Genomic DNA, 27,978 nt, shown 5'->3' on the forward strand with positions numbered 1-27,978 from the left:
TTACTTGTGTCGCTTATCATTGTTGGTGCAGCACCCAGCACCCAGAACCCAGCACCCAGCACCCAGCACCCAGAACCCAGAACCCAGCACCAGCGACAACATTTTCTTAAGGCAAAGTTCGATAGACAGATATGTACATATATTGCATGTGTGGTGGTGCGGTGTGGTGTGGTGTGGCATGCCCCGTGGCAGTATTTTATGCGTTACCTCTGGCTGGCTGGCTCACCTACGACGTCTACCATCTATATCTTCTCCCTTGAGACATCTCCTTCTGCATTTGTTACAATTTAAACGGATTTTTACATCTTAATGCTGCCATCGCATGACACATGCGATTTACCATATAGAATGCATACCATATATATATTTTATATATCTCTCTTGTACTTTTACTTGTATCTGAGGAATGGGAATGGTGAATGGGGAGCGGGGATTGTGGATTGTGGATGGGGATTATTTCTGGCTCTGGCAATAGACAAATTTTATTTATATTGCGGTGTTGCCTTATCCTTTGCGTTGCGCTCTGTTCCGTTCCGTTCCCTTGTGGCATGGCATATGCACGGGTTGTCAACACGTTCGGTCCCTTTTTGCGGTTCGCTGGCTCCAAGACTCCAGAGAAGCTTGAGAAAATTGTTATTCCGTGTTTGCCAAATGCTTTGCCACGCTTGTTTCAACGCCAAAGTTGCGCCACTCGAACGGCTCAACTTTTGTGCACATACTGGCCCCAGGAACGAGACCCAGGACCGAGGACCCAGGACCCAGGACCCAAGACCCAAGACCAGATGCATTTGGAAGCCAAGTCCTAAGACTTTAAGACTGCTGCTGCTGTTTGGAGTCCACACCACATTTTCATCAAAGCCATCGCCTCTCTCTTCCTTCCTCTCTGTCTCTGTCTCTGTCTCTGTCTCCCTCTCCCTCTCTTTCTCTATCTTCAGTTCGTTACCATTCCACAATTAGCTGGGCAAAAGTGGCCAGAATTTTCCGCTTCTGTGCCACATTTGCATTTGAATACTGCGGTCAGGATTTGTTTTTGTTTTGCTCCAGCGTGGGGGCCAGGCCCCAACTTTTGTGCAATTTACTCCTCGTAAATGTTGTCTGGGTCCAAGCTTCGGGCTTTGTTCTGCGGTTGCTGCTTAAGAGCTGCGTCTTTCGACATGCTAATAGCCATTAAATTCAATTGTACTCAGCCACTGCTCTCCGCTCTCCTCTCCACGCCACTCCACTCCACTCACCCTTTCTCCACTCTGTCCCTTCTCCTCAATCATCTCTATCTCCGGAGTGGAGAAGAGGGGCAGAGAAAGTTTCGTATTGCGTTCTGCGTTTTTCAAATGTAAATGCGAGTCCTGAGTCCTTAATTTATGCATACACACGCCACTACAATGAGTGCGGGGATATCCTCCCCAGTGCGAGGGGAACACACAGAGGGGGAGAGGGATAGGGACAGAGCCGGAGATGGCTTAAAGCTTCACTTAAAGCTTGTTCAACACGTCGTACACGTAATGTTACCCGAGAATGCTTTTTATGCAAAAACAAATTTCAGAAAGATCTGTATTTGATGCATGGGAAATCAGAGCTGAGACCTTCTGAAGGAAAGTTGGGAAAGCCGCCCTGGGAAAGCCGTCACCTATTGAGTTCCTAATCGTGCACAACCGTCGAACCGTCGTAATCCCAAAGGGGCACCATTTCGTTGGAACCATCTTGAACAAAGATCTCCCTCCGTGAACTTCTAGGAGTTCATTTTGGGGGAATCCCCCCACATTTAATTATGCAATTGTTTCAGGAAACGCTCCGTACCTGCCTCCTACGCCCCCCACACAGCTAATGCAACATTTGCTCAATCGGAAAACTCATTAGCACAAGTCTGCACCGACTGACGGCATTTCCCTTTCATTTTTTTTTGCCTCTCCCGCGGTTGTTTTTTCCTGTTCCTTCCAGCGAATTTCGTGTGCATTGTTTCATGGATTTTTGATTCGTTGTCGCCTTCAGACCCAACCAAATGAGCGCCACTCTCGCACTTGCACTCGACGTGCTTAATGAGTTTTCTGCTGCTGCTGCTGCTGCCGCCACTGCCACTGCCACTGCTGATGCTGCCACTGCCACTGCCACTGCTGGTGCTGCTGCAGCAGCAGGAGGAGCGAGAAATGTTCTTTCGGTTCATCACTTTGCCAAGTGCAGCATTGCAGTTTTCGTACCTGCCCCACAGCGAGTGGCGCGAGGGGGCAGGAAGGATGTCAGTTCCATAATTTAAGGCGCTGTTCTAGTGGCATTTCGACTACATCCACTTGACTCCATGTCCTCGTCGTCCTTCTCCTCGTGACGGCGAATGCAAATGCCAACTTAAGTTGATTTTAAGTGATAGAAAAACAACAGCAGGAGAAGGAACCTGAAGCTGAAGCAGCAGCAGGAACAGGAGCCAGCTAAGATGTCGTTCGCTGCTCGCTGCGTTCTCCCTGTGCAAAACCCTTTAAGGACCCGCCGCCGCCACCGCCACCGCCGTTACCGCCGCCGCAATGGCTTTCGGCTTCGGTGCTGGCTGCAGCCAAAGTACTAGTATCCCAGCCCACACCTGGCAAACATTTCGAGTGCGCTGCTCATCACCATCATCGTCATCGTGTCCTTTCTTTTCGCCGCTTTCCCCGCTTTCTCCCAGGCAAACAAGCGCTGACAGTTGACTTTTCGCATTGCACACCCCGAGGAGCTGCCAGACAGGCTCTATACAATCCCGCCCCCTCATCCTGCGCCTCCAGGTATCCAGGTATCCAGGTATCCTCCTCCAGCCCGACTCAAACTCCACTTGACTCGACTCGACTCGACTCGGGCTCTGTTGTAGACCAAAGTGAGTTTGCTCAAGTTTCGCCTCCTCCTGCTGCTCCTGCTCCTCCTCTTTTCTTCTCCACTCTTCTCTGGCGTTCTTTCTTTGCTATTTTTTTTTCTTCTTTTTTTTTGACATAAAAGTGAAAAGCATTTAAATATAAAAGAAGCATACAACTACAGAAAAGAGCAGGCAGGCGAACAGCAGCAGCAGCGGCAGGCAGACAGCAGTGGGAGTAGCAGGGCACTTTATAATTTTCTTGGCAACATTGGGCCACATTGTTTCGCTTTGGGCGACCAGGTGAGTGGAGTCTCCAGAGAGAAAAAGAGAAAGAGTGCGGGGGCGGGGGCGGGTGAGAGGGGAGTTGTCATAGAGCAAGACAAAGAATGAATTTCATTTCCTTCGCCCGTTGCGTCACCTCAATGGCATAAATTAAATGCACGATTTCATCAACTGAATGCGGATCGCATCCTCAAACTAAATTCCCATCTTGTTTCGTCTCGTTATGTCTTTAATACGTCTCGTTTCTTCTTTTTTCATCTCGTTTTTTAGCGTCTCGTGCGATATTCATCTCTTTTCGTACAAATTTGTTTAAATGAAATGTACTTTTTCATCAAATGAGGAGATTCTTCATGCTTAAACTTAATTCCCAGCCTGTTCCGTCCCGTTTTTTTCTTTACTTCGTCTCGTTTCTATTTGTATTCATCTCGTTAATTATGGTCTCGTACGGTTTTCATCTCGTTTCGTCCAATATTTGTCTCGTTTTGTGGAATATTTTTGAAAATAAATAGTTCCGTACTTACCATTATGCATGGCTACACTCTTGTCCTCCACGCGACTAACATAGCAGCAGAGCTCGTCCTGACGCTCCGCATTTTCAATCAATTCCGCCTCCACGGAGAAGCCCCACATTTGCTCTAGGGTAGTACGCTGCAGCTCCACCTGGTACAAGATTTTCATGCAGACCTCTACGAATTCATGATTATGTAGCTGCAAAAGAGATGGCAAATGGAAAAAATGAGAAAGAGGGACCGAAGTTGAGTACCAAATTAGCCGAGTTATGCAAGCAATCAGGATGCAGGATGCTGTATGAAGGACGGAGGATGAGGGGGAGAAGGAGGAGGAGGAGGAGGAGGAGGAGGAGGACACCACTCCATTGATGGAGTGGAGTTGCTGCGAGTTCTGTTCAAGTTGTTGTCGAAAATTTATTGAACTGCCACCAAGGCAACGAGCGAGAGAGAAAGAAACTTTTTCGTTTTGCCAGTTGCACATTTTTGCCATTTGCCAATTGCCAATCGCCAGTTGCCATGGCCAATAGTATTTACTGGCTTGTTGTTGAGGTCGAAGTTCAGATGGAGATGCAACTTCAGCGGAGCGATGCAGGGAGAGAGAGAGCGGAAAGTTTTCACAGCCAGCGGCTGACTTGGCAGCTGGCTAAAGTCTCACCTAGCAGACGACTAATCGGGTGCCAAGTGGAGGGGAAAATGCCAACGGGAAAGTTTATAATTTATGGCATTATGCTTTCAGCATCGAAGCCCCCCACAGGGGGGCGTGGGTACGCGCTGAAAATATTTCGTACTTTGTTACAAGACAAAGTGCAGTCACACTTATTTCTCAGATGGAGCAATGGGTGTTTAATGATTACAGATGTTCCTTAAAAAGTAATAAGGGAACAGATTTCTGAGCAGTTGTCTGTTGTAAGTTGTATTCGAGGAACATATATGCCTAAATTTGGTGTATGTAGATTATGCCAAAATAAGGCATATTTTATCCCGAAATTAGGTATACAAAATCTACGATACTTTTGTACCAAAACGGTGTATATCTTGTGCCTAGGTTATGTTTGATTTCTACCTAAATTTCGTACAATTGACATACTCTACATATTTCTTATTAAAGATAGGGATAAATTGACCATTTCTGGTCATCAAGTGCTTTCCCAAGATAAAGATATTCTCGCCGTTCGCTATAATCTTCATAAATTATGGATTTATAGCGCCTCTTTGGCTTTTTGCTTCAGTCGCATTAAATTGAACATCAATCTTGGATTAAATGCTTCACACACTGCCATTCCATTCCCTTTCCTACACGATGCAATTTCCCATCGTAATTCAATAAGTTGAATTGAACTTGAAGGCGGAGTCGCTGCTGGTAGCACCACAGACATCGCAAAGGACCCCCCGCTGGCAATGTGTTCGTTATGGAGGGAGGAGCAGTTATGGTGAAGGAGAGGCAGAAGGAGACCTCCTTTCATGACTGCGACTGCGACTCTGTCTACCTGTCTGGCATTCCTGGCATTCTGGCATTCCTGGCATTCCTGGCATTCTGGCTTTGATTATACGTATGTGTACTTACATAATTTTCAATCAGATCGTTGCGATGCGGCACAAAGTAATTGTGATCCTCCATGTCACGTCGCTTCTTGACGCGCACAAAGTGCTCCATGGGATTGAGGTTGCGACGGGCGCAGGCGCTGGCGAGGAATTCCTCGACAGACATCGCATCACGTAGATAAACTGTCGAGTAAGCATTGTCGGGCATTGCAACTTTGAAAGTTTTTTCCGGTTCGTCACGTGAATTCATCTGGAAAAAGGCAGAAAATTCGATTGGATAAACAGGAGGTAACACACACACGGACACGGACACGGCCGCAGATACAAATACAGATGCAGAGCGTAGACGTAGACGTAGACGTAGACGTAGGGGACGGACACACGTACAATGTCATTAAGCAGTCAGGCACAGACATTTTGCAAGGGACATACACACACACACACACACCCTTAAACACCCACACACAAACACACACAGATGCAGATACAAATATATTCACACGGAAGTGAAAATTGAAAAATAGCAAACACACATTTTCACCCGCAGTTGACGCTGACGCTGACGTTCGTCGCTGACGATGTTGCCTGGCCCACGCCTCCCCCAACCCCCGCACCACCCCTCAAACGTAATGAAAAATGTCGCCAGCAGCAGCATTACATCAGTCGAAGCAGTAGCAGTAGCAGTAGCAGTAGCAGCAGCAGGAGCCGCGAATTCTTCCTGCACCCGGACCACGGACCACGGACCACGGCCTGGAGGAGGATCTGTCGTCCCTGGCCCCACTCCCCTCACACAATTTCGAAGAAAACTCAGTTAAAATGCTTAACAGTTTCCACAACGTCATCGTCATCCGCATCCGCATTCTCATCCTCGTCCTCGTCCAATGTTAACCCTATGATGGGGCTCCCATCTCCTGTTCCCATTCTGGCTCTGAGGCTCCGACTGCATCTGTAAACGAATCAGGTGGCCCAGCTGCCAGTTTTCGCCTGCTGGAAATTGCATTTGTATTGGCAGCCGCCATTGGCAATGGCCGCTCCGTTCCGTTCCGTTCCGGTCTGGAGTTGGTAGTTGGCAGTTTCTCGTTGCAGCTGGTTTTTGGACCAGGTAATACACTCGCACACACGCACACCACTTGCCGGAGACAATCGAATTAGTTTTGGCAGTTGCCACATCCACGGCCATAGCTTCGAGACAAATAAGAACTGCCGTCTGGCTGGCTGGCACACCCACCGTGCAAAAAGGACCAGCCATCGTATACAAATTTTGCATATCGATTACGGGATCATTATACCAGGACCGAAAATACATCAAATTTATATTCATGAAAGTAAAGACCAAGGATACTCGTATGTGGAATACTGACGCAGAAGCTGCGGATGCTGTTCCTGTTGCATGAGAATGAAGGTCTTTTTTTGGGATATGCAAAGTACGAGTATCGTTTAAGGAATTCACTGAACCCTAAGCCAATGGCTCAAATGGGAGCTAAAAATGTTATTGATAGGGTTTTCGCGGAAGCAATTGACCCCAAAATGTCTTGAGATTACAAATTTCCATTTATGATCTATTTCTGATCTATACAGTCATCAAATATAGGATTTTTTGGATTTGGAACCCAAAGAAAATCGGTTAGGCCTTAGCATAGATATTGACCGATTGCACAGTTCTAAGGGCTTTTGTAATTTGCTTTTCGAATATCTAGGTTGAAGTCTTGACACGAGTTCGGATTTCTTGAAATCACAATACAGTTTCGGAAAGTTTAAGCACTGTCACTCCTGCGTCTGTTGCTGCAAAGCGAGTTCTCAGCGAAACGTTCCTGAGTCAAGTTAGGCTGTATTCCGTTTTCCTATAGTGTGTGTGTTTTTTTTTATGCTTAAAAACCACTTCTCCCTCTTAAAAATATGGACATTCGACACTTTTTGTTGGTGTCTGATTAAGTTTTGATTTACTGCCAGGAATACGGGATGGTTGCCAGGGCTAGGCACTTGATTCAATTTTAGTTGCAGTCGGTCGTTTTATATTTTTTATAGGTACATACGAGCATGTATATTTTTGATATATTTATTGGGTGCTGACGCAGTCGTACGAGTCGCAGCAGTATAACTGCCGATGATAATTTGCTTTGGTAAAGCTTTAATTTTATTTTCAATTTTTGAATTGCTGGTTGCAATGCACTTTGTGCTGCATTGCAGTTGACATGTTCCGTAAAATGGCAAAAATGAAATGCAGTCACGGGCAGAACCAGATAGAGCGAGGAGTTGAGTGGGGAGGCTAGGGGGAAACCAAATCAAATGCACATTTTTCAAATTCATTGAATTTTCAGCGCATTTACAACGAAATTTGCTGCTAGAAACGAATGGAAACCGAGTGGCAACATCCAGCATCGTGTGGGTGTGGGTGTGTGAGTCGCTCTGTCGCTCCTCTCATTTATGTTATTTCATTTCATTTGTTTTTACATGAATATATGTATCTGTATGGATATACATATATACATACACACATATGTATGTATGGATGCCATGAAAGTAGTATTTTTCATCCTTTTTTCGTGAGTGGAAGGAAGGCAATTCTGCAGCGCTGGCAAATTTGATTGGAAATGAAGTGTGTGTGTGTGTGTGCGTGTGTGTGTGTGTGTGTGAGAGGTGGGAGGGGCAGTCAGTCAGTCAGTCAGTGAGAGGGTCCATTTCCCATGAAATCCGAGCCGTGCACAAGATTATTTTGTCAATAATCGAAATAAATTGAATTTATGAAATGAATTTCATTATGAACACACGATATACATATAGTACGTACTATATACTCGCACGATATATGTATGCACAAATTGGTTATACTAATTGAAGTTTATCAAATAAGTATCCCAAGGATGAAATCTGTTGTGGACTTTCTCTTTGAGTGATTTGCGGGGGAATTGAATCAGAGTAGAATCATTTGGAGTTGATTTCTTCCTGATTTCAATTTGATGATGAGGTCATTAGGGTGATTGGGGGGAGAGGAGAGTGCTAGATAGCCATTTGGCATTCCTTTCGCCTGGAATTATTTACTTAAAAATATGCAAATATTTTTCTTTGGCCAAGTTTCTTCACTTTTCCATAAATTCCATTTCTTTCTCTTCTTCTTTCTTTTGTAATTTTTGATGGCCATTAAATGCAAATTATAAAAGCAAAAAAAAAATATATGCAAAAACAACAAGTTCTAATGGACGATGAGGCTCCATTCGTCCATTCTCTTTGCGCGAGGACACACAGCACAGCACACATAAATTTTTTGGTGGCCATCCACCATCCGCCACTCGCCACTCGAGGCATTAGCGCTCAATTTAGCTTTTAATGCCATTTCCGTTGCCTTAAATAAAAATTCAATTACTCAACCACACAGATACACAGAGACAAATGCACACGCACACATACATATAAAAAGACGGCTATAAACACAGGCCCGCACGGACACAGATACAAAGTCCTGAGTAGCGCCATAAATGCGTTTAAAATTGAAATAATTTTATTACGCATCCACATATATTGAAACCCACATTGATACCACCATAAACACACACACACACACACACACACACACACACACACACAGATCCACAGATACACAGATGGAAGGGCAGGACTCACCTGCATGGAGCGACGACTGGAGCCGCTATTCGATCGCGACAGCATTGGTGGCCGCCGCTTGGTGGCACCACGGCCCGCCAGCAGATTATTGAGCAGCGACGGGGAACGGGCGCAAATGAAGGCGTGGAACGAGGAGACCGTAAACACACCCAGTTTGTTAAGCGTATTCTTTGTTGGCCTGGACACGTGAGTGAGCAGCGACTGTGGATGGAAATAAATACAAGAATATTTAATATTAAAATACTTTGCGGCAAAATATACATATATAGAAAGAGGAGGATAGAAATTGAGTGTTTTAAATGCAAGTCAAAAGGTTGAGCTCTTAACGAGACCCCGACCACACGACTAATCTCATTTCCTCGGGCATTATCCTTGGACAGAAAAAGAGTCGGCACCTCCTACTACGCAAATAATCCTTTGAGCGAGAGCTGAAGTGAAGTTGTGCTCTCTTCACAGGTGCTGCTGGCCTGGCCTGGTCTGGTCTGGTCTGCTCTGCTCTGGTCTGAAGTTGTTTGCATTTTGTGGTTATTAATAATAAATAACGTTGCTTTTCACTGCACTTCCATTCACATGGGGGGTAGCACGTACCGCTATTCCTGCCATGGCTGCTCTTTTTCTAACCCTTTTCACTGAGTCAGCCAGTCAGGCACTGACTGTGCCTCAATCATCTCTCTCCATCTCTCTCTAAGCTTTCCCCCAGCTTTCCTTTAGTTGGGGGGGGGGGATACTTCCCTTCCTCTAAGCTCATTTAAGATGCTTAAACTTTGTTATGGAGATTAATTGTGCATGTTCGGGGTTTGATTTGCCTTAGATTTGGGTGGGGTAGTGGCGGCAGTGGGGGGGACAGCAGGACAGCAGACAGACAGGACACTACAGGCTTTGTGCGAATAGGTAGAGGTAATTATAGACAACTTGAACACGTAAAGGGTTTAGAAGAAAATTGTAAACGGGTTTTCTCTGCGAATAGTGGGGAGTCCGGAGTGGGGAGTGCGGAGTGGGCATTATTGTTTTCGGGATTTTCGGCAGTTGGCTGTATTGTGCGGGTTTTAAGCCCTCAACGGGGCTGTGAAGCCTGATTTTGATGTTTGCACGATGGTTGCTGCTAATTTTGGGGGCGGGCTCTGGAGCTTAGGCCTGGTGTTTTGTTCCCGGCATTAGGCATTGATTAAGCGGAGAAGGTTCTTCAAAGGTATTTTTCGGCGGAAATACTCGTAAAGGAATTACTCAACCGCTTCCAAACGAGGAAGCCTATCTCATTTCCCTCTGGTCCACTCCCTCTCCCTGTCTCTCTCTCTCTCTCACGTTTTTTGGCTAAGCTGTGACCATAAACGGGGGCCAAAACCATTAATTGCTTGGGTGGCCTGGTTGGCCTGGTTGCCCAGGGCATGTGGTGGCATGTGGCAGGCAGGCAGACGGGCAGGCATGGGCCATAACTCACCTTTGGATTGGGCAACTCTCCGCTCTGCAGCGAGGCCATGTAGCAGCGCAAGCGGAACTGTTCGCAGTGCAGGCGCTCGAGATTTTCCTCCCACTGCAGTATCTGGCCCTGGATCTGATGACGTGTCTCCTGATCGGTGACAACTGATTGCTGCAACTCGGCCATGTGCTTCAGCTTGTGATCCTGCAAAGAGAACCAATGGAACGGTACAAAAATGTTAGAGCAAGCATATGCATATGGATATGGATATGGATATAGATATGTACGTGTATTTCTACCGTAAGATTGTGAGTGTGTGTGTCTGTGTGTGTGAGAATGTGAATGTGTGGTGTTGCAGTGCGGCACTCGTGTTGGGTTATGAAAGGCATTCGAGGCATGGGGCATCATTAGCATTTCATGGCAGCTTTGTTCCACTGCTGCAGGATCCACTGCTGCCTGCTGCCTGCTGCCTGCTTCTGCTGCTGCCTCTGCTGCGGTGGCTGCCATTTGACGAAAATACATAAATCACGCGTCATGTGCAGCTAAAATGTTCCCCATTTTCCCTTTTGCTGGTGGTGTTGCTGCTGCTGCTGCTGTTGGCGCAATTCAAATATCTCTTGGATGCCCTGCTCCTATCCCCTGGCCCTTTCTATCAGCACGAGGACTGAAGTGCGTTGGCAATGCACCAAAAAACAAAAAAAAACAAAAAAAAGGAAAAAGGGTTAGGAGCCATAGATCCACACAGAGGGAGATGCATATACATGGCCCTGTTTTCATTACAAATACCGTTTGACTTCCGCAGCAGCAGCAGTACTCGCTGGCTCTCTCTCTCTCTCTCTCTTTCGCCCATCAAAACCCATCGCACTGTTTGAACCCCACTTTCACGTGCATAGATTTCATGGAGCACGTGATTGTTTCATTTTGGGTTCCCCTTTCTCTTGCCACTCTTTCTCTCTCCCTCTCTTTCTCTCTCTCGCTCTCCCTCTTTCTCGCTCATTTGGTGGCAGCATCAACAATGCCACATTGAATGTGAGCCAGTAAGCTGACAATTATTTGCAGATGCAGTTGGATGTTGCAGTTGCAGCTACCATTGCACCGTGTGCCGTGGGCGTGGCAACAACCTGAATAGGCACTTTCGATGTTCGACATTTTAATGAATGTGTACACATAAACAGGGACCTGGGATCCCTGCAGGAACGCACTGCTATAAAGGAGGTGGGGAGGGGAAACGCGAGTTTTGTACCTGTCTCTCTCTATCTCTAGCCATCTCTTTCTATTTGAGCTTCCGTGTGCGTGTGTGTGTGCGGTGTGGACTTTGAGCCTTTCCAATGTTTGTTTTACGTGGAAATAAATCAAAAGTTTTGTGCAATTTATTTGCACGTATTTCGTACGTATACTTGATACTACAATGGCCGTACGTGAGGGGCTACACAGTAGAGTGCAGGGTACAGAGTACAGAGTACAGAGTACAGTGTGCAAAGTACTATAAGTCCACAATCGATACTCGTGTCGCCCGACTTAATTCAATGACCATAATTTCAAGCTGAGAAGCATCCCATCTATCTATCCCCCGTTCGGTTGGGGGCTCTCAGAGTTGGGTAATTAATAAACCAAAATCCCATTATACACTACCCCGAAGTGGGGTCGACGGAGGAGGAGGAGCTGAGCGGAGCGGTGCGGTGCGGTGCGGAGGCCTACTGCTGCTGTCAATGGCATTTGGCACTTGAGGAAAGCTGCTTATTTGACAAACACAAACCGGAAGGAAGGAAGGAACGGAAAGGAGGCAGAGTCAGAGGCAGACTCAGACTCAGAGGCAGCGGCAGCCAGTGATGTGGAGGCTACTTGTAATGGAGAAGGGTAATGCCACTACAGGACGAGGACGAGAGAGTATCTCCTTCCAGCACAGTTTTCTGATTATTTACAACACTAAACAGTGTGACAGTGTGTCTGGAAGGCTAGAAGCAGCAGCAGGCAGCCAGGCAGCCAGGCAACCAGGCAGGCAGCAGGCAGGCAACAGTTTGTCCTTGTCAAAGTAATATGCGGGGGCAGAGTTTGTCTGTCTGTCTGTCTGTCTCTGGTCTTTCTGGTGTCTCTGTGTCCCATAAATAGCTCTCTCTTTCTCTCTCACTCGTTGTCTCCGTTTCTGTCGCTCCCCTGCTTGACCATTAATCGCCTCGACCATTCTGTGTCCCTTGATGTGTCGAGAGTCCTCTGGCAACGCATTTCGGGGGAGCTTCACTCCAAGGGTTAATGGCAATGTTAATGGACTTGTAATTGCCATGCAATTGGGAATGTAAATCACGCACAATAACTCCTGGTCAGTGATCCATAACCTGTGGCCAAGCCTTTTCCTTTTGGTAGCGAAATGTCCGCTGCACATGCATATGGGAATGGAAAAGCGCTTGAACGCTTCGAAACCCTCTCGATTTGGTGTGTAGTCCTCCTACTTTCTGGGACTATACTTTTCCATTGAGTTGTATCTGTGCGAGTATCCTGCTCTCCTGCTTTCCTTGGTGTCTGTTTGCCTTTAATGCTTTCTATGAACTAAAGTTTGAGGTCTTTCTACATGGGGGGCCGCGCTCTCCTTCTCAACGTTGATTGCTATACTCTTGTTTAGCGGTGCAAAAACCACCATTCCATAGGCATTTTGGTTGGCTGCACTTCAGTCTTTGGCCTGGTCACGGTCTCTCGCTGCTGCTGCGGTTTCTGCTTGTTTTGACACATGTCACACGCTAAGTGACAGCTCCAGTCGCAGTCGCAGTCGCAGTCGCAGAATCATTCCCATTCCCCAGTCTTGAGTCTTGAGTCCTCAGTCCCCAGTCCCCAGTCCCCCATTCCCAATCCCCAGTCACAGTTCGAAGAGTAGCTATGGCTCTGTCTCTGTCTCTGTCTCTGTCTTTGGTTCTGGTGTCGTCTACGGCTTGAGGTCTTCAGGCCGCTCCACTCCGCTCTGGTCCAGTCCACTCCTATGCTGTCATCTCAATTCCCGTGAATTTTATTATTGGTCCACATAGTTGGATCCTCCGTATTACCCACTCTCCACTCCCACACTCTCTCCCACTCTCTCCCTCCTGTCCTGTTCCTTTCTCTTCCTGGCGATGGGTTTTTGCGGTTCGCCCATTTAGTTGTCCTGTCCTCTTCTTTTCCCCCCACTGATTCTGGCTCTGTTCTTGTTCTTGTTTCTGCTTCTGTGTTTGTGTGTTTGTGTGCTTCTGTGTACTGTCCCCCTGTTGTCGTGTGGTCGTGTTCCTGCGGTCCTGCCGTTGTCTGTTGCGCTTTCATTAAGCGCCACTTGAGGATGCCTCCTCCTCGTGCTCCTCTTCCACCGATGACGACTCCCCATGCGACAATTTCTCTCTCTATCTCTATCTCTCAGCAGAAACAGAAACAGAAGCTCGAACTAGAGCTTCAGCTTCAGCTCCAGAGCTCCAGAGCTCCAGAGCTCCAGCTGCCATTGCCATTTGTTGCTGTGTTGATGTGCTGCTGTGCTGCTGATTCTACTGTTGTTGGTCTGCCATTTCCGCTTCCGCTGTGCAGAGTGTACACTGTACTACCGCAGTAGATTTCTATTCGGTTCGGTTCGGTTCGGTTCATAGTTGAGAGTCTGGAGAGTTCATGGCTCTTTGGTTTCTCTATTTTCTCTCTAGTTTCTATGTGTGTGTGTGTGTGTGTTTGTGTGTGTTTACTCTCTGGAGTACAATTAAAAAATACATTTTATCATTGTTTTAGAGTTGTCTCGTTGTCATTCGCTTCGTGCATGACAGGCCAAAGATGCCTCAAATGTGGCAGCCACCACACAGCCAAACAAAACAACATGGAACAAACAACGTGGAAACAATGACTGAAATAATAATCATGCGCTGGCAGGCAGGAAAGGACTCCGCTCCTTTGCTCCGTTACTCCCTTACTCCTTTACTCGTGGCTGGTATGATATCAGTTTATTTTGTTTGCTGCTGCTAATGGCTTCAGTGTCCTTGCCACCATCCCAGCACCGCACCGCACCGCACCGCACCGCTCCAGCCTTCCTTCGTAGAAGCACTGCCCCAGAGACACAATAACAATCAATTAACACAAGGAGTAAGCCACGGGGGCTGGGGGGCGGCATGGGAGTGGGCGTCCTGCCCCAAAGGATATTGAGGTATTCAATGGAGTCGCCTTGGCTGAAATGACTTTTGACATGGCTTGTGCATTAAATGGCTGCTCTCCATTGCAGTTCAAAAGTCAAAGAGAGAGAGAGAGACACACAGAGAGAAAGGGCGGGGTCGGGTCAAAATCGCCCGTCACCCCTCATAACCACAGATGAGCATCAGCAGCAGCAGCAGCAGCAGCAGCAGCAGCAAGGCAGAGTAGGGGTGGTAGCTTTAGGCCATGTCCACAAAAGGCCTTCTGCTAAATTGTAGGGAGTACTCGCATGTATGTGGGCCTGCATAAATGCTGACCACAAAATGATGCCACATTATATAACGTGCGAGTGTGCTGCAGAGTGGCACCAAAAAAGGGTGAGGCAGGCGGGGGGCGAAGGGAGAAAAGGGAAGCTAAACCCCAAAAACCCCAGACCCCTAAACTGGCGCCTATATCTGTGGCCACAACCAGAACGGAGAGGATGAACCGTGGGCAGACGGATGGAACGGAGTGGACGGACGGTCGGATGGCCGGACGGACCGACCGACCGACCGGTCGGCTGTTGACAATTGAATTGAATTTTCCGCCCATGACCACACAGACCACGCCCCCCTTTTGTCAGTGCCTACATAAAGCATATTTTTGCATCTGCATGCAGCAGGCATGAAGCAGCAACAACAGAAGACCGCCTCTGCCTCTGCCTCTGCCTCCTCCTAACCCAGCAAAAACAAATCAAAAACCAAAGCAAACGCATGCTGCAAGAGGCACAGTGGGAGGGGTGAGGTGCAAGGGGTATTAAGGGCTGGGTCCCCGGTTCCTGGTTCCATGTCCTGACCAGAGAGTCAGGACAGTGCCTGCAACCATATGCCAGACCCATTTCCTGTGCAACTTTCGGACCAAAAGTGGCAAAAATATTCGCACGTTTGGCCAAAAACAAAGCTTTCCCCCCCTAGTCTCTCTCTGCGGTGGTGTGGCAGCGGAAGAGGGGGGATCTCGTAGGTGCTGGGCCATAGGTCATCACACACATACATATGTGTCCCCCCAGCACCCCCTTATGGCCCCTTGTGCGTGCCTTTTGTGCCGGACTTCGGAGTTCAAACTCGTTTCTCATATTTCTTGCCATAAATTTTTACCATTTTGGCATTAGTTTATGAAATGCCACGCCCACGCCCATGCCCACACCTAACCCCTCTACCCTCTTTCAATTTGAGTGTGTGTGTGTGTGTGTCAGGTCAAAGTTTAGTCTTTTTTATTTTTGCCATTTCCCAAGGAAAACTCTGCACAAAAAAAAAAAAAAACAGAGAGAAAGGGAGAGAAACGGAGAGAGAGAGGGAAAGAGGGTGTTCGAGAACAAGTAAATTTGATGGTAATTATAAACTTTATGGTTTCATTAAAAAATATTTGAAACGAAGAAAATTCAACACAATACTGGGAATGTGATAAGGGAGGGAGCTGAGCTGAGCTGGGGAGGTGGCAAAACAATGGCTTTTCCCCTCCAACACACAGTGACGGAACTTTCTTGCCGGCTACATTTTGTGTGGCTTTAAGTTGGGGTCTAATTAAGTAAAGTTTTTGGCTCAAGTTTAAATTAACTAAATATGCATTTCATTATAATTTCGGGGTTTACACACATTTTCGGTTTATGGTTTATGGTTTATGGGCCATGGGTTATGGGTTATGTAACGTTATGGCAGCGAGAAAGAGTGAAACATGAGAGAATGTGTACACACTCGGCGTAAGAGATTGGAGTGGGATTGAGAGGGTTGGGGATTCAGATTGAGATTGAGAAATTGAGGAATTGAGGGGGGGGGTGGTGGGAAAACCCTAGTAGTTGTGGCTGAATTTCAGTTTAATTATTATAAAATTAATTGCACACTTTAGGGCTTTCGCTGTAAGGGTGCTGTAAGGATGCTGTAAGGATGCTGAAAGATGTACGTAAGAGAGTTCTTCGGCCTGCACGTGCGTGTGTGTGTGTGTGTGTGCTGCGTGTTCGTATGCGTGAGTGCGTTTTGCCCTCAAGAGTAGGCAACGGAAAAGTTTAAAGGGAATTTTAATCTTAAATCACTGCCAGGCAAGGCAGCCTGCCTCTGCTGCTGCTGCTGCTTTCCAGCTGAGCAGTCAAGAAAAACAATTTTCATTTAGTCGAATGCTTTCATAAAGCGCAATTAAAATATTTGTACTGCACTCCCCCCCCTCCACGCTACTACTCGCCCCTTTTTTTATGCAGTTTTCCCCCCACAAAATTGCATTAAGCTTTCAATTCACGAACGATGCATCATTTAATTAGTGCAATTATTTAAAATCGATGGCTCTGCCACAACAAAAACGTTCTTGCCACACACAAAAAAACTGCGGTGGTTGAGCACAAAAAAAAAATGTTGAAAAAACTGCATAGACAGTTGGAAAGTTTGGCAAAAAATAAAACAAAACCTTATAAAAACAACGTAGAATGTTAAAGCAAACAGCAATTTAACAGCAAGTAGGAAATGCTGATTTCCAGAGATCGAAGATTGTGATACTCTTACACGAAAAATATGCCTAGTAAATTGTTCGAATGTGTCATTCATTCCTGGCGAATCCACGCCCTGCCTATAGTTTCTATCAGATATGTGGCCTTAACTTGATTTGATCGATCCTGATCGGGAATATGATAGTGTCTATGGCAAGCATCTTCTAGCAGTATTAATACTCTCTTGTTTGAGGGCATAGGAAAAACATCAGTTCAGTGGGAGAGCGCAACAGGGGATTGGAGATAGCGGGGCCTACAGTAGAGTTAGTTGGAATTGGTAGGCGTGACGGGTAGAGAGGTGGAGCAGAGTAGAGTAGAGTAGAGAGGCAACGACAGAGAGGGGGAAGAGGGAGGAGGGGGAGAGGGGGAGAGAGAGCTGCTATTGAGCTGAAATGACAGCCGCCATTGCAAATTGAAAGCAGCAGAAGGCACGGACAGGGGCCCGTGGGGGGGCGAGGGCAGAGGCAGCAAGTGAGCCTTGTTTAGACAGCGCCGCCATGGCAATTGCACACCAGGTGGTGAGGGTGATAGCGAGGGCGATGGCGAGGGTGAGGGGCATGAATAGGGGGAGGAACGTGCCTGTCGTAGGAGTCGTAATTAGAGCGTAAAAACCAGAGCGTACGAAAAACCAAACGCGCTCGGCCAGCTACTACTATTTTTTTTTTCTGTTATTTTTTTACGGCTCTGCATTGTGTAAATGTGTCTGTGTAGCTGTGTGTGCAAATACGTATACACATATCTAAATGGATGTGTGTGTGTGTGTGTGTGTGTGTGTGTGACTGGTTTATGCGAAAAGAAAAATAGATAGCTAGAAAAAGAAAAAGCAGCAGCAGTAGAGATGAGTAGAGACAGAGAGGAGGAGAGGAGAGGCGAGGCGAGGTGGGGCGACAAGCTAGAGAAAAGCTAAAGCAAACGAAGCGAAGTGCTGCCAAAACCTTCACCCTAGCACCCCCCTCGTGGCATACACTCTGCCACACCCCTGCGCCCATGCCCCTCGTGACACATATATGATTATTTCCGAAAGGTGACAGCTATAAAAAAAAACAACAACAACAGCACCAGCACCAGCAGCACCAACAACTACAGTAACGGGGAGATCCCGTACAGGAGGGCCTATGAAGGCGGCAGTCAAGCATGTGGGCGGGGCATATCATACACAAAAGGAGAAGGCAAGAGAAGACAAGAGAAATAAAACGGAGAGAGGAGGCAGAAGGCAGAAGGCAAAAAAAACGCCCGTATAGGGGCAGATGGGACAGACAGAGGAGAAACAACACTGTTGCTCTTTTCACACACACACACACACACGCACACACATAGAAAGAGAACGGGAACGGGAACGGGAAGGAGGAGAGGGCACACACCCACAAATGGCGAAAGGGTAGTGTGGGAGGGCGGCATCCTCACATGGCCTCATAAAAGGCGCAAACAACAACCGAGAAGCTCGTTGCTGTGACACCTTTTCCCTGCTGCCTCTCAGTCTCCACAGTCTCCTCTTTTTTTTATCTTATTTTCTTTTAATTCCATTCAGGGCACTTCCTCCCCCCCACTGCCACTCCTTCCCCTCTTCGGGTTTTAGTTTTTTTGCGTATTTTTCTAGCAAATTAATTAACAACAAATGCCGAATGCAAAATGCAGAATGCAAAACAGAATTTTATGGGACCACTCCTTAAACCTCTCATTTAATTAATATTCATCCAACAAGTTTTTTCGGCTAACTGTGGACCCCGCCTCCTTCAGAGTGAGAGACAGAGAGGGAGAGGGAGTGGGGCAGGGGCACCCTCTTATGGCAATCTCGGACTTCCGCTCAATGGTTTTTTCCGCTCTGTTTTTGGCTTACTTTCTTTCTTCCTCTCGGTTCTTCTTTTTGCCCGGCAGTTGCGGAGGAGACAGCGCAAAAAAAACGCAGCAGTTCAAGGAAGTAATTATGGTTTATCCAAAGGGACAGATAGTGGCAGACGAATGGGGGGAAGGGGGAGTCGAGGACTCGCTCAAACTTCAACTTTGAGAGAAAATGAGAAAAGAAAAACTAAATTAAAAAAGGGCTCCAAGAAGTCAGCGGGCAGAGAGCGAGCGAGAGTGCGGGAAAGGAAGATGCAGAAGGATAAGGATAAGGATAAGCAGGACGAAAGCAGCCACAGAAAAAACTATCAACAGAAATAGGAGCAAGATTTCCTTAGATAAGGTAGGGCATTCTCCTGCGAACTCTCCAGTTTGTAACTGAAACAACAAAATGGACAAATCATCAAGCCTCATGTCCCATGCCTCATCCTGTGCTAAGACTCCTCCGGGGCAGCAGTAGCACTAGTAATCCACACAATGGTGGCATCAGCATATTAAGAGATATGCACTATAGCAACATCGGAAGAGGGAAATTTTCGTTTGCATATTTCGAGCGCTTTCTAAAAAGGCAAGGATTCACCCTACTCCATAGACACCTTGGATGGCACCAGTAGAAGAAGAAGAAATGAAAGCCAGAGCAACAACACCACAGCGAAGAAAGATAAGCCGAGACAGTCGGCAGAGACAAATAGCAGCAAGGTATATTTAATGTAAGGTATGGGCTATGCACTCGTCTCTCTCTTTATCTCTCTCTCCTTCCTATTGGTATCCAGTATGCGGATAATCAGAGATTAGTTTTAGGTTCCCTTAGACTGCCTCACCTTCGCCGGCATATATCTTGCACAGATATCAGCTTCATCTGAAACAGCAGCCGCGATAGTAATGAAAGCAGCGATGCTGACAGCAGCAGCAGCAGGCAGCAGGCGGCAGGCGGCAGGCGGGAGCAGTAGCAGCGGGAGAGGAGAGCGATGGCAGCGACAGAGACATAGACAGAGACGAATGAATCAAGTTTCCGTGAAGGACAGGGACGACGGACAACATAATTGTCTTTTGGAGTCCCTGCTAACTAACTAGCAACAACAGCATCAACATCAGCAGCAGCATCAGGAGCAGCAGAAGAGTCGAGTGGGGGAAAGAGAACAGACAAAAAAAAGAGTAGCAAGACGAAGCGGGCGAAGGTAGAGTGAGTCAAAGCGAGACAACAACTGAAAATGACATGATGAAAAATAAATATACAAATAAAGTTTACTTTCTTCAAAACAAGAGTTGGCAGCGCTTTCGTTGGGTTTCCTACTCCATTTCCCTTACGCGCCCGCAGAGCGTTTCTGGACTATATCCATCTTCAATCTTCAATCCCCTCCCACCATAGCCCTCCACAGTCCTCCACAGCCCACCACGGCCCACCGTAACCCACCAGAGACTTCAGCCAGAGAGTATTTATCGTGGGGCAAGTGCAATTTCTTGTAGTTTCAGTTCGAGTTCAATTCTGTTTGCTTTTGCAATCTCGTATTCTTCTCTTTTTCTGCGTGGCCCTCTTTCGTCGTTGTTTTGCGTTTCCCTCACTTTGATTTGTTCGCCGTTTCTCTTCCTGGTAGGTATATATGTCCACCCCGCTCTCCCGCCACCATCCTTTTTCCAGCAAAGAAAAGTTTCCCTGTCGTCGTTGGGGAAGAGAAAATAAATTGCAGTGCGGAAATTTTACGCTGTTTGCCGCGAAATTGATGGGGAATTGATTTGAAAGCAAATACATAAATAGTTGCAAGTGGTAGCACACACCCACACCCACACCGACACCCGCCCTGCCTCTCCTGTTATAGGGTACATATCCTACCACCCCGCCCGACCCTTGTTCCCTAACAATGGCACAAATCTCGCGAGGAATCGCCTGAGACTGAGAAATTGGTTGGGAATGTTGACGGAAAATGCGATTGTTGTGTTCCATCTCTCTCTCTCTCTCTCTCTCTGTCTCTCTTTTTCTCTGACTCTGTCAATATCATTCTCCGTCTCTTTCGGTATTGACTTCCGCGATATTGAGAAATTGTTGTTGTCTCTAACGAAGATATCTATCTATCCGCGGGAATTTGTTTTTCCACTTGATTGCCTTAACCAATGAGTGGGAAAGTGGGGTCAGAAGGGAGCTCTGGAATCAGACGTGGTAGTATTCGTAAGGACAGCAGAATAACTGCCACTGATTTCCAAGCGAATTAATGGTGGAGTTTTCATTCATTTCGAATGAAACTAAGTCATCGGTACGTCTTTGTTCTACATGCGAATCCCCGAGAATGCAAAAGCAATGTACACGACGTGTGCGATCTCGAGCCTCGCTCATAAGGATTGTCTTTTTCTGATGGTTGGTTGGACTGTTCCCAAGAACATGCCAGTAATGATGCAAAAAGCTGCTCCAGGGCTTTGCAGGGTTTAAGGGAAGTTTGAACTTTGTATTTGTATCGCCCTTCCACAAGCTACACCTCTCACCCAACTGAATGGCTATCATCCGCTGAAATCCGGCCCAAATTCAATTTAATATTCAAAATTTACAAGAATTTAATTCGATTACTCAGCCAAAGTGCAGTGCGTTGCATTGCTGAATGCTATTAAACCCTGCCCCCCGTTAGCATTCAAGTTCTTGTCAAATTGAATTTTGTATCTATACATGTACATATGTACATATGTATGTTTGTGTGTACATACATACATATAAATCAATAAATACCTGTTCCTATTGAATGCCTTTTCAATATGCAATTCAGATGAAAAATTCCTTAAAACCACGATTGCGATTACTTTTTCCATTACACAAGACAGTGCGTTTCTTTATTGTAGGCGGGAGGGCAGGGAGGGCGGTATGCTTGGCTACTCCTTTAGTCAACAAAAGGCATTCTTTGGCTGTCGCTCCCCTTTGTCACCTTATCCCAATCAATAAATAACTATGCACTCGTACTCGTACTCGAAGTCGAAGTCGAACTCGTGTGGTATTTCACTTGGAAAATTCCACTGACATGCAAATAAATTACAGGACGTTTCAAGGCTATGCAACAGATTTGAAATAATCGCAATTCAATAAGTGGCTTCCATTCATATCTCGCATCCATTCATCCGCTGACTGCATTAATAAGACGATTATCCTCGTGCCACAATCGTCTATGGAAATGTACATACATGTTTGGCTGCCTTGCATTACTGAAACGCAGCTTCGGAAGCTTCGGCATCCAGCCCGACCGACTGCATATCGCTTTTGACATGCCATGTTCTATTCATTCGCCGTTTCAGCCACTTGGCAAAATTGACTTAACTCTCAAGCAGCAACAAAGCCACAAGCCATGCCCCAGTCCCCAGTCCCCAGTCCCCACCCATCAGCCTCAGCCTCAGCCTCATCCTCAGGATGGGAATCCGTCTCACATCTCACATCTGGAATCCAATCCAATCCCGAGCATATCTTTTAAACTACAACAAAATGCAACCGCAATCCAAACTTGTACTCGTGGCATGCCTCATCCACACATTCTCCAGGTGCTCCTGCGGCAGTAACCGCAACGCATACTTTCGCACGCTGCCTTCTGCCTCCTGCATCCTGCCACAACAGCTCGAGCTGGAGCTCGGCGAGGAATCTCGCATACTGTGTGTCTGTGTTGTTGAATGTATTTTGGGTTTTTGGAAATCCACTTACAAGTGGCACATAAATATATGCATGTATCCGTATGGTATACGGTAGATGGTGTTTTGTGTGTTGTGTGTTGCGGGGGTATTTACTTACCGATTCAATGGCCTTCTCCAGTCGAAAGATCTCCTCCTGGAGGAGATGTAGTGTTCCCGTTTTGCCGCGATGACGTGCAAAGGCGGCAGCACAGGCGCTATGTATGCTGTTCACCCAGTTCTCGAGCTCCACCTGCGGAAAGGAAACGAAACGAATGGAAAGGAAACGGGGATTGGTTAAAGAGGAAACATTGTAACAAATTGCAGGACCAAATGCACCGCAAGCAATTTGACGTTGCTCCCCAGCGCCAAACGTCGAACTTCTGCCGTGGTTGCCCGTGGCCCCCGTGTCTCCCGTGGCTCCCGTGGCTCCCGTGGTACCCGGTACCACCCGGGTGTGTCACCCCCGTCATTGCTGTCGTTGGCTGACTATCAGTTATGCAAATTTAATGACAAATCACGTTGGCCCAGAGAGAGAGAGAGCGAGAGAGAGTGGGGAGTGGGGAGGGGTAGAAAGAACGGAGGAGAGTTGGCAACCTGACAAACTGCCACAGAGAAAGAGAAAGAGAGATGTTAAGAGAGAAAGAGATGATGGGGTGGATGGAGCGTATGCCTTTGAGACATGTAACAGTTTAGGGCACAAGGATGCGGCTGCAACTGCGGCTGCTGCTGCTGCAGCTGCAGCTGCAGCTCCTGTTCAAGGCAATCTGCCAGTTGGCAGTCAGTCAACGCCGAGAGTTGCCTCATCCACACCTCAATCACATCTCACCCTCACCCTCCACTGACCATTTTGTGAGCCTTTTGCGGCTTGCGTCAGTTAACGCCTGCGTCAGCGTCGTTCGTCCTCGTCGTCGTCGTCGTCGTCGTCGTCGTCCATGCCCATGTCCTCGTCCTGTATCTGTATCTGTATCTGTGAGCCATGTATATCCATGTATATCTGGGGGCAGGGCATCTGTATGCATCTTCTGCTGCTGCTTTATGTGGCATACATTTTAGACTGGCGATTATGAGGAGACTGCGTCTGAGGCCTGTGTGGAAAGGCCGCGAGCGCTGAACTCGGGCTTGGGTCCGGGCCCGGGCCTGGGCCTTCCATCCATCTTTCCATCCTTGCACATCCTTGCGCAAACAAATTTCAGTTGCCAGTTGCCTTGCCGTTGCCTGGCCTTGCCTCATAGTTTTCCTTGAAGGACTTGTGTGCGCCATGGATATTGACTGCTCAAAATGAGAGCCTCAGGCGGTGGCATCCTCATCGTCATCCTCATCCCCATCCCCACCGTCACCGTCATCGTCATCCTCCCAACACCCATTCAGCAACACCCTCTTCCTTCCCCCATCCCCCTTCCCCTTCCTAGAAAGACTCACCTGACAGGGCGCCTGGAAGAGATAGGCATCTCCGAATGCCGTGCTCAGACAGAAGATGTAGTCACGCTTGGGATGCTCGGGTATCGGTTGCATAATTGCACCATCCACAATAATTAAATGCTTGGGCGCCGCCTCCACGCTCCGCCCCTCACGGGAGTCGCACGGATAGAATAGCAGGGTGGTGCCCTTCAGGCACACCCAATATCCCTTCCAGCCCCGCTTTCGTGCCAGTTCGATCTGATGCTTCTTGCGTAGTAACCATTTCTTCACCGATAGGAAGCTGTACTCATGGACGGAGAGAAGAGCGGGGATAGAGAGAGAGAGAGAGAGAGAGAGAGAGAGTTAGAGATTGGTTAAGTTGGGTAACAGCTTCAGCCTCAGGCTCAGCCTCAGCTTCAGCTTGAGCTTCCCCCCTCCCGTTTGGGGAATTGTAATCCTAGAGAGAGGCAGGGGCAGTGGGGGCAAAACTTCAACAGCTTCCAGCAGGGAATCTCCTTCATAACTCTTCGCACACTTTATCATAATAATGTTAATCCTCAGACTCATCTTTGTGCACCTCCTCCCTCTACGGCTACCTTAATCACTGCGAAATTATATTCCTTGGTGACCCCCAAGGGATACCACACACACCCACGCACATACATAGAAAGAGACCTAGAGACCGAGGCAGGACTCTATCCTGGGGGTTATTTATGATGACTTGTTGGACGTGCTCTCCTGCTGCTGCTGCTGCTCATGCTCCTGCTCCTGCTCCTCCTTTTGGTGGCTGCCACAAAGATTACATCAACTGGAGGAGTAAGCACTGAAGGGAGGACTACACTAAGGGAAAGACTGGTATCTGGAAAGAGGTTTCTTTGAGGATTTCAGATATCTTGAAAGATTTCTTTCTACTTCTTTGTACTTCCAATTTATGTATTCCCCAAGATAACTTTAATTGCAGTTGAAATACGAATTTTTAGCTGAATATCACACTTATTTAGTGGAGGCACACGTGACTCGACATTATGATACCCCAAGGAATGCCTACAATCTCGAACAATATGCTTCAAAGCTCTATTAAAGAATTCGAAATAAATCTTCCTCCAAGACTAACTGAGAATCTATTCCAGACTTTTCAGATCCTTTTTCTTTGTTTTCGTTTAAATTCACTCACCCAGCTTTTCGTACAGCTCCCGTACAGTTGAAGGACGAGGCAGCGGTGCCAGTGGCCTTTGCTTTATATGGTGACGCCATGACACTTTCCCCATCATCTTCATCCGAAACGGCAGTAGTTAGGCTCATTCGATCATCGTCCGAAATCTGCAGAGGGGAGAAACATCAAAAGAAATAGCACATCAGTGACGACATGGAACACAGAATGAAGAAGAATGTCGACCAATTCGATTTTAATTAAGGCAAAGGCACGGGCAAACTCAAAGGAGTGTCAGGAGAGACACCTCCACATCCATGACACATGTACGGGGTTTCCATTCGGCTCGGTAAGGTTCGTTTCGTTTCGGTTCGAGAAAATTCAATAAATCCAAGAAAAAATAATTGAAATAATTAAGTCATAATTAGCAGGCAGGCAGGCAGGCAGGCAGGCCGGCAGCCAGGCAGCCAACGCCAGACACAGAGCCCAGAAGAACAGCGAAGGATTCAGCTGTAAGTCCTGCAACGAAGCCATTTGAAACCAATAATGGCGGCTGCCCTGGGATCCATGTCTCTCACCCGTTGTTCTGGGTTGTTGCCTCTGGATGTGGCACTGGTTGTTGCTGTTGGCCGTTGGCTGTTGCTGTTGCTGTTGCTATTGCTGTTGTCAGTGCCGACAGCAACATTTGTTACGTATGTCGTCGATAAAGCAATTTGTCTTCTCTTCTCGCCTGCATTTTTAGTGGGAGAAGGAAAGAAGGCAAAAACAGCCAGGGACAGCGCCCCACCAGCCAGGACTCATAGCCAAAGATGGAGATAGGGCAGGACGAACAATTGACAAAATGGCAGACAGAAAGAGGAGGAAAAGCGAGTATCACAGATAGAGAGAATGAGAGGGAAATAAATGGCGAATGGCGAATGGCAAACTGTTACTTGGCAATGTTATTTCATCAAAAGCCGGGGTCGGACTCCTCGGCTCACTAACTGACTGAATGACTGAATGAATGACTCACCGACTGAATGACAGACGGACCGACTCACTGACTGACTGACTGACTCTTGTTTGCCTTTAGCCTCTGCCAGTCCATCTCATTCTGCTCCTTCTCCCCGACTTCCTTCCGCTCTTCTCACAGCAGCAATTTTCCTGCCTTTGCAACAGGATGGAGACCTCTCACCCAAGCCTCGTCCTCACCCCCGTCCTCGTTGTCGTCCCCGGTCCATGTGGGAATTCCAGACCAAGACTCCCGGCTACGTGTCCCGCGTGGCAATAAAAATTGGTTTGCCCATTCATTCGTTTCAATCGAAAGGAGAAATGTGGAATAAGGGCGGGGCAGGGGCAGGGGCAGGGGCAGGCCACATACCACCCAGCCACCAGAGAGGAGGAGGAGGAGGAGGAGGAGTAGGAGTAGGGCCAACTGTCGCTCACTTGCTTTTCATGCCACTTTTTATTTGAGTTCCCAAGGAAATCAATTTACAATGTGTTTATTCGTTTCGTCTCTCCTTTCCTGGTGCTGGTCCTCTTAGTCCTGAAAACTGGTTCCCCTCTTCGACCTGCTGCTGCTGCTGGTCCTCCTTCTGGCCTGGCCTGGTTACTACGATACTTCATACCTCCCCCGCAAAAGCCCCTCTTCTACATCTTCTCCGCTTACGTTTTTGGCAATTTTCAAACATTTTTGCTCATATGCATGTTTTACAAGTTATTTATTTGACTGCCTGCTCCCCAGCACACCCCGGGACACCCCAGGACACAGCAGGAGGGGCAGCAGTCAAGTGGCTTTTGCGTTCTGTGTTTGCATACACTCTGGACTCAGTCCCACCCGGGGTGCTCTCGCTCTTGCTCTTGCTCCTTGCGTCTTTTGCCAGCCATGGGGTCATGTGTACTTAACCCACAATCAGACGACAAGGATGACGACGACGACGAGGACGAGGACGAGCACGAGAAGGACGGAGACGTTGGCCAAGTTTAATCAAATTTTATATTAATCGAAGGAGTGCAAAGGCATGCAAATAACCAAAAAGAAAACCTGGATACTTGGGCAGCGGGGATGGCTTAGTGGGGGAGCCACGAGACAGATCAAAGTGGTTACATTTCGGATGGAGTCCGGAAGGGGGGAGAAGAGACTAACCAATCGATATCTGTGCGTGTCACTTTAAAAGGTTGGAGGATTTTCCACTCACCCCTACCCTCCGCTCGCCACCCCCTCCCGCTCCCTCGATTTTCCCCAATTTAAGAGGAAACTTTTAATATTGAAAACTTCAAAAACAGAGGGATGTTCGCTCTATGCTCTCTCAAGGCAACAACCTGCCACAGGAGGGGGCACAGGCACAGGCCCAGGCATTGGCACTCCACCAAAATGAAATAGTTTCCGCTTGCTCAATGAAGTTTTCCATGAAAATCATCATCAGCCAAGCGGAAGCTGTCGAGCGGAACTGTTCAACTGTTTCAGGATGAGGCTGAGGAGGGGGGAAAATGTGGAATTTTCCTGTGGCATGTGGCATGCGGCATGTGGGAAAGGGAATCGAATCGAATGGAATCGAACGAATCGAATCGAATGTGTGTCTGTGTGTGTGTGAAGGCAGGAAGAGAAGGTGGGATTGGAGTAAGGATTGCAGTGAAAAACTCTCCATACTCGTAGATATTCATTTGATTTAAAGACTGACCCAGTAAAAGGCACTCGTACTCGACCATTACTCCTTTCAGAGAGCGAGAAAGAGAATCCAACAGAGAAACCTCTTTAGTAAATCAAATTTTGTGACTTTAACGTCATTTATCCCGAAAATGAATCCCTTAAGGAAGGAAATGGGAATCAAGGAACAGGGGGGAGCAGTGGGAACAGTGGGCAACAGGGGGCAACAGGGGGAGCCAAATGTAAGCAGTGTCCATGGACTAGGATGAGGATGGACCGGGGGCCTAGGGTCTAAACTATGGGAATTATGTACCCTTTCACAACAGATTACTCTGCATACGAAATGCTGGCTGTCGCCCTGCCTGAATCCTCTTGGTCGCCGTTGCCCCAAATAAACCTGGCGAACGAGCGACCGAACGAACCCTCTCCCGAAAAGTGATTGCGTCCTGTGACCGTCCAAAGAGTTTGTCAAATGATTCATGAATTTTTAATTGGCCTCGCCCCCGTTCCCGGAGTAG

General features: G+C 47.4%; 1 protein-coding gene across 9 annotated transcripts in view; it reads right to left on the bottom strand.

Annotated features, from left to right (window-relative positions):
* Positions 1–27,978, bottom strand: part of LOC6600320 — an 89,975-nt gene that overhangs the window by 25,122 nt on the left and 36,875 nt on the right. For all 9 annotated transcript variants that reach the window (XM_026993304.1, XM_026993303.1, XM_026993299.1 and 6 more), the window contains 7 exons: positions 24,859–25,004; positions 23,706–23,985; positions 22,405–22,536; positions 10,202–10,384; positions 8,764–8,964; positions 5,168–5,395; positions 3,616–3,802 (listed from right to left, as the gene is read on the bottom strand). In XM_026993304.1, coding sequence (XP_026849105.1) covers positions 3,616–3,802; positions 5,168–5,395; positions 8,764–8,964; positions 10,202–10,384; positions 22,405–22,536; positions 23,706–23,985; positions 24,859–25,004 — 1,357 coding nt within the window. The remainder of the gene's footprint in view (positions 1–3,615; positions 3,803–5,167; positions 5,396–8,763; positions 8,965–10,201; positions 10,385–22,404; positions 22,537–23,705; positions 23,986–24,858; positions 25,005–27,978) is intronic.

This window comes from Drosophila persimilis, unplaced genomic scaffold, assembly GCF_003286085.1.
Source record: "Drosophila persimilis strain 14011-0111.01,24,50 unplaced genomic scaffold, DperRS2 tig00000824-arrow-arrow-pilon, whole genome shotgun sequence".
Taxonomy (NCBI): domain Eukaryota; kingdom Metazoa; phylum Arthropoda; class Insecta; order Diptera; family Drosophilidae; genus Drosophila; species Drosophila persimilis.